General features: G+C 45.1%; 2 protein-coding genes across 3 annotated transcripts in view; one reads left to right on the plus strand and one right to left on the minus strand.

Moving 5' to 3' along the window:
• The window catches only part of OPN1LW (opsin 1, long wave sensitive), a 23,805-nt gene that overhangs the window by 9,924 nt on the left and 1,438 nt on the right, over positions 1–12,443 (plus strand). Inside the window, exon 6 of one of the 2 annotated variants that reach the window (XM_029239869.1) lies at positions 842–952. In XM_029239869.1, the coding sequence (XP_029095702.1) occupies positions 842–952 (111 nt within the window). Of the gene's footprint in view, positions 1–841; positions 1,069–12,443 lie in introns of those variants that run through there. The other variant, XM_029239868.1, reaches the window with a different exon arrangement.
• The window catches only part of TEX28 (testis expressed 28), a 33,038-nt gene continuing 21,961 nt past the window's right edge, over positions 1,367–12,443 (minus strand). Inside the window, 3 exon segments of the mRNA XM_029239867.1 lie at positions 1,367–1,650; positions 1,653–1,719; positions 2,000–2,160. Coding sequence (XP_029095700.1) covers positions 1,367–1,650; positions 1,653–1,719; positions 2,000–2,160 — 512 coding nt within the window.

Here is a 12,443-nt window from a genome sequence, read left to right on the forward strand (position 1 = left end):
TTGATTTCAGCAATTATGGGTTTTTTTAAAAGAGTTTTGATGTTGGAGTAGCTGGATGTAGTCGAGAAGAGGCCCGAAATATACAGCAAATGCCTCTGCTTTGTATCCTCAAAGCATTGTTCTTAACTCAGTGACGACAGGAGATACAATCTGAGAAGTGAATACAGCCCACATGCCTTTAGGGGTGGAGCAGTAAAGAGCAGAGCGCTCCTGATGCCAGAAGACTCTCTTGGCTGAAGAGATGATCGTTCTGGTGGCAGGAGATCTGAGATCAAGGTGTGGGCAGTGTTGGTTGTTTCTTAGAAAGAGTCTGTTCCAGGCCCCTCTCCTAGGTCCTGACAGGTACCCGTAACCTTTGGTGTTCCTTGGCTTGTAGACGAGTCTCCCCAATCTCTGCCTTTACCTTCCCTCTGGGTCTGATTCCAAATTCCCTTGTTTTCATGAGGACACCAGTCATTGGATTAGTGCCCACCCTACTCCAGCACGACCTCATGATAATATACATCTTAATCACATCTGCAGAGACTATTTCCAAATAAGGTCACAGTCACAGGCTCCAGGGGTCAGGACTTGAACATATCTCTGGGGGAGCACAATTGGGCCCACAATAGTCACCGTCAACTGCTAAATCAGATGACTTAGATAATCGAATACTCAGGAATAGACCATCCCCACGTACAAGGAGTAACTGGAGGCTTCCCCCATTCTCCCTGTAGATTGTGAGTGTATAAGCCATCAAGGTGACACTGAACGAACGCTTTCCTCGGAGTGCCCCAGCATTACGTTTAGCCTAGCATGTTGGCCCTGCCTGCTCTGCTCAGTAACACTTTCTGTCCTGCAGTTTCGAAACTGCATCTTGCAGCTTTTTGGGAAGAAGGTGGATGATAGCTCTGAACTCTCCAGCGTTTCCAAAACAGAGGCCTCATCTGTCTCTTCGGTGTCACCTGCCTGAGTCGCCTGTCTCCCACTGGAAGACGTAACCGGTCCCACCCTCCGGGGCTTTGGCCACCCCGCCCCTGCCCCTTTTCTCCATCCCTGTGAAATAAATGTAGTTTCTCTTTGCCAAAAGCAACCGAGTCATAGAGGCTGCCACTGCAGTTTTGGGGCACTCGAGCCTCTGAGCGCTGGGTCACTGGGTCGTGAGAGAGCACGTGGGGGAGAGAGGGGCACAGCACCGTACTTTGGAGTTGCTCATCTTTTCTAAGCCTCGTGTCTACAGACGGGATAAAAGGGTCGCAAGAAAGGCGAGCGCGAGGCGGGCGGGCGTCCACGTACCTCTCATTGGGCTGCTGGTGATGGAACAAGAAAGGGAGAGCCGAGAAGCAGCTGCCTGGGGAGGCGGGAGGAACTAGCGAAGCCAGGCCCTTTAAGGCCCCTCTGGTAGAGGCTTGGAATCCCCGGAACACAGTCTCCATCTGGAGGGGACCTGGGCCTGCCAGTCTGCGGCGGGGACGGCACACTGCTTCTGCCAGGCCAGGGCCCCCAGCCCGATGAGCAGGAGCGCGGTGCCCGTGCGCAGGCGCGAGCTCAGCAGAGGCACTGGGCAGGCGCACGCGCTGGAGACCAGGACCCGGAGGACGGTGGCCAGCGTGAGCAGCAGGCGCGCCCAGCGGCACAGGCAGCCCCGGGGCCGGATACGCACGCTGTCACCTCCAGTTGGGTCACCTGCTGCAGAGCCTCCAACTTGGCTACACGGCTCTTGAACGTGTCCATAACCTCCTGCAGGAGGAAGAGAGTGACGCTGTCACGCCGACCTCCTGTCCCCCGGGGGTACCGGAGCCTCAGTGTGCGAGTTTCCAGATCGGCTAAGCCGGAGCCGGAGCCGGAGCCGGGGAAAGGGCGGCATGAACGGGAACACGGGATGCTGTGGGGCACAGCTTGAGGACCTGCCTCTTCCCTCGGTTCAGGGGTGTCAGAGCGGATTCACTCATCTGCTTCTCTCATCCCCACGGCCTTCTCACTGGCCGCTTCTCACAAGGTCCCCCTGTGAGGTTCTCACCCGTATCTCCTTGGCTCTCTCGTAGGACAGATAGGCCATTCTCTCCTCGGTGCAGGCCAGATTCTGGTTGAGGTGGTAAATGTTGTCCAGGTGCCCCTGTAGGTGCTCATTCACCTGTCCTTCCAGCTGCACTTGTCTTGGGAGCAAAAGAGAAAGTAACACTCCCTGAGCGCCCGGCCCCAAGCTTGTTCTGGGGCTGAGCGGTCCTCCCTCAGGACTAGACTTGGGTTCAGAATCCACCTTCCTCCTCCTCCTCCAGGGCTGCCTCAGAACACCCCAGGTGCACGTCAGCCACACACCCACACCGATATTCATGTATCTTTTATATATAGTCACTCTTTTGTAACGGCTTTACAAAAATAGCAATAAACTAGAAGTTGCACAAATCGAGATCTAAACTGTCCGTGAGTGCTGTTAAATTCCATACAGAGTCCCACACCAGTGTTCGGTATGCAGTAGTTCTTCCATAAAAGTCTGTTGATTATAGTGATGGAGCAGTCACAAAAGACCACATATTGTATGATTCCTTTTATAAGAAATGTCCAGAATAGGCCAATCCACAAAGACAGAAATAAATCTGTGGTTTCTGGGGGCTGGACGGGGTAGGAGGTGGGGATTGACTGCTAGTGGGGATGGAATTTCTTTTGGAAGCGATGACAATGTTCTGGACTGAGACTGCTCTGTGAATATTTTGCTAAAAACCCTGAACTTTACACTTTAAGTGGCTGAATTGTATGGGATGTGAATTGTAGCTCAATAAAGCTGTTTAAAACAAAAACCAAAATCGGACTGTGGTAACGACTGCACAACTCAGTAAGTTTACTAAAGATCATCGAAACAGTTAAAATGGTGCATTTTATGGCACGTAAATTATATCTCAGTAGACCTGTTAAAAAAAACACAAATAAAACATCACTACCTGTTGTTTATGGCCTCCCAGCCCCAGCCACGCCTCAGTACCTGGCTCCTGGACCACATAGGCCATGCCACAGGAGCCATCCTTGCGGTCCTCGAAGGAGATCTCGGCCTTGCTGGGGCCCTCGACAGCAATGGCCAGGCCCCCGGCGCCAGCTTCCCTGGTCCAAATGCTGAATTCGGCTGCGGGAAGGTACAGTGTGTCCTCACGGAGGGCTGCTCCCCAGGCGAATCATCTTTTAAACTTTTATTTCTTAAAAAAAATTTTGAAGCAAATATATTAAGACTTGAGAAAGCTGGGGGCGGTCATATAACCTTCATCATGTTCTTCTCTGTTTTTCCCTGGGTTTGGAATATTTCCAAACAGCAGCTCCTAGGTCTTTAGGGAAGAGCCAAGGAAGGCCTGACCTGAGCCAGGGGTGGTGAGGCTGGAGAACGGCTGGGGCCCGGGGCCCTGCAGAGAAGCACAGGCACCGACAGGGAATGGGAGGTGAGCGGGTCAACTAGGTCCTACTTCAGGGACTTGAATGGCGCCACGTGGAGATGGCCCCCAGGCAGCTGAGAATCTGAACATGCATTTGCTGGAGCCAATTAATTAAGAGCCAGTTCGTGATGGTATTTCAAGGACTATTCCATCAGTGTCTGCTTTGTTCCCTGTTGAGAAGAGATTGGTCTGACAATGTGGCTGAGGCTATCACCCACAAAGACAGGGAGATGGTGGGGTGTCCGCCCCGAAAGCAGATTCCCCATGGCTGTCCTTCCATTTACATGAAGGATGGAGCTGCAAGGACATTTAAGATACTAACCACGTCCAAGTGTAAATTCATGAATATATTCTTTACAAGTACGAAGTCAACACGTAGATTCTTCATTAATATATATTTATAAGAATGTATGACTAGACTCTTTTTAAAAATTTTATGATTTTTAAAAAATTTATTTATTATTTATTTCGCTGTGTCGGGGCTTAGTTGTGGCACGCGGGATCTTTGTTGTGGCACGCGGGCTTCTCTCTAGTTGTGGCGCGTGGGCTCCAGGGCTCCAGAGCACGTGGGCTCTGTAGTTTGCAGCACACAGTCTCTCTAGTTGAGGCGCACGAGCTCAGTAGTTGCGGCCCACGGGCTTAGTTGCTACGCGGCATGTGGGATCTTAGTTTCCCGACCAGGGCTCGAACCCGCGTCCCCTGCATTGAAAGGCAGATTCTCAACCACTGGACCACCAGGGAAGTCCCATGACTATACTCTTTTTTTTTTTTTTTTTTTTTTGCGGTATGCAGGCCTCTCACTGATGTGGCCTCTCCCGTTGCGGAGCACAGGCTCCGGACGCGCAGGTTCAGCGGCCATGGCTCACAGGCCCACCCGCTCCACGGCATGTGGGATCTTCCCAGACCGGGGCACAAACACTTGTCCCCTGCATTGGCAGGCGGACTCTCAACCACTGCGCCACCAGGGAAGCCCCCATGACTATACTCTTAAACACATTCTTGAAGGGATTCCTCAATAAGAAGATGTTAATTTATAAGACTATTCCCTCCATCTCCCCTTCTCTCCAGCGCCCAGCCTCCTCACCCTCTGCAAGGCAGCAGCACCGTCCTGGCTTGTGACATGGCTGACTCTCCTCTCTTGTCCCTCCCTTGGTCAAGGACCCCTCTCTGTCCATCTCCTACAGCCGTGGAGGCAAATGCACCACTGTGGAAAATGCTCTTACAAAGACAAAATCATGGTCAGTCAACCAAAATGCCCCCCAAATCTTCCAAAGCTGTTAAGGCCACCCTCTCCAATACAAGTGGTCTCAAACATTATTGTTGTTGCAGGAGAGTATATTCTTGTTCACATCTGAGGATGGGCTTTGACAAACTGAGCTAGAACCTAACAGCCTGAAACTTGGAGGAGAAGTCTGAGGTGGACAAAGAGGTACGAGGGGTGAGGCAGCACGGGTCAGATGGGGTTACATGGCAGGGACAGAGCAGTTCCTCCTGAGCACGTGTGCTATCACACGCATCCTTAGAAGATGGAACAGGCACGTGAAGACCGAGCAGAGGGAGAGGGGGAGATGCTGCCCTTGAAGACTGGAGTGACAAGGCCACAGGCTAAGGAAGCCAGCAGCCCCTAGAAGCTGCAAGAGGCCAGGAACAGATTGTCCCCTAGAGCTTCCACAGGGATACAGCCCTGCTGACACACTTTGCCCAAGGAAAACTGATTTCAGACTGCTCAACTCCAGAACCATGAGAGAATAAATTTCTGTTGTTTACAGCCACCAAGTTTGGCATACCTTGTTAGAACAGCCAGACGAAATCCCTCCAGGGTGCTACTGGCATCTAGTGTGTAGAGACCAGGGACACTGCTAAATATCCTGCAATGCACAGGACGGCCTCCTACAACAGAGAATCATCTGGTCAAAAATGTCAGTGGTGTTCAGGTTGAGAAAATCTGGGCTATGCTGACACAATCTGGAGCTTAGGGTCACCAAGTGACACCTGAATTTAAGGGGCTAAAGTTTCAAAGACTGACCATACCAAGTGTTGGCAAGAGCGTGGAGCAACCAGAACTCTCACACACTCCTGGTGGGAACATAAAATGGTACAACAATGTTGGAAAACAGCTTCTTTAAAAGTTGACTAGGGCTTCCCTGGTGGCGCAGTGGTTGAAAGTCCGCCTGCCGATGCAGGGCACACGGGTTCGTGCCCCAGTCCGGGAGGATCCCACGTGCTGAGGAGCAACTAAGCCTGCGTGCCACAACTACTGAGCCTGCACTCTAGAGCCCGCGAGCCACAACTACTGAGCCTGTGTGCCGGAACTACTGAAGCCCGTGTGCCTAGAGCCTGTGCTCTGCAATAAGAGAAACCACCACAGTGAGAAGCCCATGCACCACAATGAAGAGTAGCCCCTGCTTGCCACAACTAGAGAAAGCCCATGTGTAGCAAATGAAGACCCAACACAGCCAAAAATAAATAAATAAAATTTTAAAAATTAAAAAAAAGTTGACTATGCGTCTACCCTATTATCCAACAATTCCACATATGAAAGCATATGTTCACAAAAAGATGTGTAGAACAATGTTCATAGCAGCTCTATTCATAACAGCCCCAACTGGCAGCAGATGAATGGGTAACGCACTGCATTCACAGCACAGAGCACTGCTGAGCAAGAAGGAATGAATTGTTTCTGTGTGCAACGTGGATGAATCTCAAAATCATTACACTGGGTTGAAGAAGTAAGACACAAAGGCCTATATAACATATGCTTCCATTCACATGAAATGTCCCAGTATAGACAAATCCAGAGAGACAGAAAACAGATTGCTGGTTACCAGGGGCTGAGGGAAGGCGAATGGGTAGTGGCGGGGTCTCCTTCTAGAGTGATGAAAATGTTCTGGAACTAGATAGGGTGGTGGTTGCACAACACTGTGAATGCACTAAATGCCACTGTAGACTTTAAAATGAATAATTTTATGTTTTGTGAATTTTGTCTCAATTGAAAAATTCAAAAGCCCTCTTGAAAGCAAACAGATATAACGTGTAAGAAGTGTCACAGAACTTTTCATTTTGAAACCTCAGTTTGTGACGCACCAGAGAAGACATGACAATTGCAGGGGCCTGGGTAGTGACCACACATTTGTGGACACTGGGTGACACTTCATTGAGCTGAAACTCTGTTTCCCTGTCTGTAAAGTGGGCGTTGAACGCTACAGGTGATCAATGCTACACGCTCCCTGTTGTCACTGTTACTACATTAAGTCTTCTTCAGCCCATTCTCCATTTCTCCTGGTAAATCCGAGTCGTACAGACCTGCTCTTCTGTTTCTAGTGTATATTAATCAGGGTAGGCTAACTGCTGTAGCCAACGACCAGAAAATGTCTGTGGCTAAAGACGATGAAAGCTTATTTCACACTCCCACCACAGTCCAATGCTGCTGGTGGTGGTGATGTGTGAGGAGGGTGGTGGCTTAGAAGTGCACGCTTGCAGAATTCATGCAGAGTCTTGCAGGGAGGGAGGTCTCTCTGCTCCCCTGCATGGCTGGCAGCTTCTGATTTGCTACGGGTTAAAAACTTACTAGAGCACAACAGTCCCATTGGCCTGGGCAGTATAGAAACGTATGAGGATATTCGTAACAGCCATCGAGCTCTGGTCTTGCTTTATATAGATCCGACCTTGGAAATCTTATTTGGACAAAGGGGCTTTTAGGAATCCCAAGATTTCCAATTTGGTTGTAGTGTCCTATGAAAATCACCTCCATAGATCCTGAAGAGATTGGAAAGGAAGAGCAGGGGCTGCAGAAGAGGCCACACATGAGGAGGAATTTCACAGTGAATCGACTGCTCCAGCTCCTGAGGTTACTGCTCCTCAATCTGAGGCCACAGACGCTGATAAAAGGTGCTCAGGAGCCCCCAGTGCCCATCCTGACACTCCCTGCTGAGGACCAACTGGGCCTCAGGCCTCTGCTGGAGTCAGGGCTGCAACTCCCAGTGCTCAGGGCTCTGAATGAATTCACATGTTGACCAGAGGGCAGACAGCAGAAGCAAGAACTACTACAGTCCTGCAGCTTGTGGAACAAAAACCACATTCACAGAAAGACAGACAAGATGAAAAGGCAGAGGGCTATGTACCAGATGAAGGAACAAGATAAAACCCCATAAAAACAACTAAATGAGATGGAGATAGGCAACGTTCCAGAAAAAGAATTCAGAATAATGATAGTGAAGATGATCCAGGACCTCGGGAAAAGAATGGAGGCAAAGATCGAGAAGATGCAAGAAATGTTTAACAAAGACCTAGAAGAATTAAAGAACAAACAACAGAGAAGAACAATACAATAACTGAAATGAAAAATACACTAGAAGGATTCAATAGCAGAATAACTGAAGCAGAAGAACGGATAAGTGACCTAGAAGACAGAACGGTGGAATTCACTGCTGTGGAACAGAATAAAGAAAAAAGAATGAAAAGAAATGAAGACAGCCTAAGAGACCTCTGGGACAACATTAAACGCAACAACATTCGCATTATAGGGGTCCCAGAAGGAGAAGAGAGAGAGAAAGGCCCCGAGAAAATACTTGAAGAGATTATAGTCGAAAACTTCCCTAACATGGGAAGGGAAACAGCCACGCAAGTCCAGGAAGTGCAGAGAGTCCCATGCAGGATAAACCCAAGGAGAAACACGCCGAGACACACAGTAATCAAATTGGCAAAAATTAAAGACAAAGAAAAATTATTATTGAAAGCAGCAAGGGAAAAACGAAAAATAACATACAAGGGAACTCCCATATGGTTAACAGCTGATTTCTCAGCAGAAACTCTACAAGCCAGAAGGGAGTGGCATGATATACTTAAAGTGATGAAAGGGAAGAACCTACAACCAAGATTACTCTACCCAGCAAGGATCTCATTCAGATTCGAAGGAGAAATCAAAAGCTTTTCAGACAAGCAAAAGCTAAGAGAATTCAGCACCACCAAACCAGCTCTACAACGAATGCTAAAGGAACTTCTCTAAGTGGGAAACACAAGAGAAGAAAAGGACCTACAAAAACAAACCCAAAACAATTAAGAAAATGGTAATAGGAACGTACATATCGACAATTACCTTAAAGGTGAATGGATTAAATGCTCCAACCAAAAGACACAGGCTCGCTGAATGGATACAAAAACAAGACCCATATATATGCTGTCCACAAGAGACCCACTTCACACCTAGGTACACATACAGACTGAAAGTGAGGGGATGGAAAAAGATACTCCATGCAAATGGAAATCAAAAGAAAGCTGGAGTAGCAATAGTGGGGGACTTTAATACCTCACTTACACCAATGGACAGATCATCTAAACAGGAAATTAATAAGGAAACACAAGCTTTAAATGACACAATAGACCAGATAGATTTAATTGATATTTATAGGACATTCCATCCAAAAACCGCAGATTACACTTTCTTCTCAAGTGCGCACGGAACATTCTCCAGGAGAGATCACAGCTTGGGTCACAAATCAAGCCTCAGTAAATTTAAGAAAATTGAAATCATATCAAGCATCTTTTCTGACCACAGTGCTATGAGATTAGAAATGAATTACAGGGGAAGAAACGTAAAAAACACAAACACATGGAGGCTAAACAATATGTTACTAAATAACCAAGAGATCACTAAAGAAGTCAAAGAGGAAATCAAAAGATACCTAGAGAAAAATGACAACAAAAACATGACAATCCAAAACCTATGGGACACAGCAAAAGCAGTTCTAAGAGTGATATTTACAGCAATACAATCTTACCTCAGGAAACAAGAAAAATCTCAAATAAACAACCTAACCTTACACCTAAAGCAACTAGAGAAAAAAAAAAAAACCCAAAGTTTGTAGAAGGAAAGAAATCAGAAAGATCAGAGCAGAAATAAATGAAATAGAGACTAAAATAAAATAAAAAGATCAATGAAACTAAAAGCTGGTTCTTTGAAAAGATAAACAAAATTGATAAACCTTTAGCCAGACTCATCAAGAAAAAGAGGGAGAGGACTCAAATCAATAAAATTAGAAATGAAAAAGGAGAAGTTACACCAGACAGCACAGAAATACAAAGCATCCTAAGAGACTACTACAAGCAACTCTATGCCAATAAAATGGACAACCTGGAAGAAATGGACAAATTCTTAGAAAGGTATAACCTTCCAAGACTGAACCAGGAAGAAATAGAAAGTATGAACAGACCAATCACAAGTAATGAAATTGAAACTGTGATTAAAAATCTTCCAACAAACAAAAGTCCGGGACCAGATGGCTTCACAGGTGAATTCTATCAAACATTTAGAGAAGAGCTAACACCCATCCTTCTCAAACTCTTCCAAAATACAGCAGAGGGAGGAACACTCCCAAACTCATTCTATGAGGCCACCATCACCCTGATACCAAAACCAGACAAAGATACTACAAAAAAAGAAAATTACAGACCAATATCACTCATGAATATAGTTGCAAAAATCCTCAACAAAATACTAGCAAACAGAATCCAACAACATATTAAAAGCATCAAACACCATGATCAAGTGGGATTTATCCCAGGGATGCAAGGATTCTTCAATATATGCAAAACAATCGATGTGATACACCATATTAACAAATTGAAGAAAAACAACATATGACCATCTCAATAGAGGCGGGAAAAGCTTTTGACAAAATTCAACACCCATTTATGATAAAAAAAATCTCCAGAAAGTGGGCATAGAGGGAACCTACCTCAACATAATAAAGGCCATATACGACAAACCCACAGCAAACATCATTCTAAATGGAGAAAAACTGAAAGCATTTCCTCTAAGATCAGGAGCAAGAAAAGGAAGTCCACTCTCACCACTGTTATTCAACATAGTTTTGGAAGTCCTAGCCACGGCAATCAGAGAAGAAAGAGAAATAAAAGGAATCCAAACTGGAAAAGAAGAAGTAAAACTGTCATTGTTTGTAGCTGACATGATACTATACATAGAGAATCCTAAAGATGCCACCAGAAAACTACTAGAACTAATCAATTAACTTGGTAAAGTAGCAGGATACAAAATTAATGCACAGAAATCTCTGGCATTCCTATACACTAATGATGAAAAATCTGAAAGAGAAATGAAGGAAACACGCCCATTTACCATTGCAACAAAAAGAATAAAATGTCTAGGAATAAACCTACCTAGGGAGACAAAAGGCCTGTATGCAGAAAACTATAAGACACTGATGAAAGAAATTAAAGATGATACAAACAGATGGAGAGATATACCATGTTCCTGGATTGGAAGAATCAATATTGTGAAAATGACTATACTACCCAAAGCAATCTACAGATTCAAAGCAATCCCTATCAAATTACCAATGGCATTTTTTACAGAACTAGAACAAAAAATCTTAAAATTTGTACAGAGAAACAGAAAACCCTGAATAGCCAAAGCAGTCTTGAGGGAAAAAAATGGAGCTGGAGGAATCAGACTCCCTGACTTCACACTATACTGCAAAGCTACAGTAATCAAGACAGTATGTATGGTACTGGGAAAAAAACAGAAATATAGATCAATGGAACAGGATAGAAAACCCAGAGCTAAACCCATGACCTATGGTCAACTAATCTATGATAAAGGAGGCAAGGGTATACAATGGAGAAAAGACAGCCTCTTCAATAAGTGGTGCTGGGAAAACTGGACAGCTACATGTAAAAGAATGAAATTAGAACACTCCCTAACACCATACACAAAAGTAAACTCAAAATGGATTAAAAACCTAAAAGTAAGACCGGACACTATAAAACTCTTAGAGGAAAACATAGGAAGAACACACTTTGACATAAATCACAGCAGATCTTTTTGATCCACCTCTTAGAGTAATGGAAGTAAAAACAAAAATAAACAAATGGGACCTAAGGTAATTTAAAAGCATTTGCAAAGCAAAGGAAACTACAAACAAGACAAAAGGACAACCCTCAGAATGGGAGAAAATATTTCCAAATGAATCAACGGACATATGATTTATCTCCAAAATATATAAACAGCCCATGCAGCTCAATATTAAAAAAAACAAACACCCCAATCCAAAAATGGGCAGAAGACCTAAATAGACATTTCTCCAAAGAAGATATACAGATTGCCAGCAAACACTTGAAAGAATGCTCAAGGTCTTTAATCATTAGAGAATTGCAAAACAAAACTGGAATGAGGTATCACCTCACACCAGTCAGAATGGCCATCATCAAAAAATCTAGAAACAATAAATGCTGGAGAGGGTGTGGAGAAAAGGGAACCCTCTTGCACTGTTGGTGGGAATGTAAATTGATACAACCACTATGGAGAACAGTATGAGGGTTCCTTAAAAAAGTAAAAATAGAGCTAGCACACAACCCAGCAATCCCACTACTGGGCATATACCCTGAAAAGACCATAATTCAAAAAGACACATATACCCCAGTGTTCATTGCAGCACTATTTACAAGAGCCAGGACATGGAAAAAACCTAAGTGTCCATTGATAGACGAATGGATAAAGAAGATGTGGCACATATATACAATGAAATATAACTCAGCCATAAAAAGGAACGAAATTGGGTCATTTGTAGAGACGTGGGTGGATCTAGAAACCGTCACACAGAGTGAAGGAAGTCAGAAAGAGAAAAACAAATATCGTATATTAATGCATATATGTGGAACTTAGAAAAATGGAACAGATGAACTGATTTGCAGGGCAGAAATAGAGACACAGATGTAGAGCACAAACGTATGGAAACCAACGTCGGGAAGTGTTGGGGGCAGGGGTGTGGTGGTGTGATGAATTGGGAGATTGGGATTGACATATGTACGTTAATAGGTATAAAATGGATAACTAATAAGAACCTGCTGTATAAAAAAATACATTAAATAAAATTTAAAAAATAAGAAAAAGAAAAAAGAATAGCTTGATGACATTATCAGTCACAGTAGACACCCACCTGTAAAGACAGATTAACCGATGTGCCCCCATGGGCTCTGCATTGCCAAGTTTGCTCCCCCAACTCCGCAGCCTTGCAGGGAGGCCTTCCT

Source organism: Monodon monoceros, unplaced genomic scaffold (genome assembly GCF_005190385.1).
Source record: "Monodon monoceros isolate NGI ecotype Baffin Bay Population unplaced genomic scaffold, NGI_Narwhal_1 Super_Scaffold_22, whole genome shotgun sequence".
Taxonomy (NCBI): Eukaryota; Metazoa; Chordata; class Mammalia; order Artiodactyla; family Monodontidae; genus Monodon; species Monodon monoceros.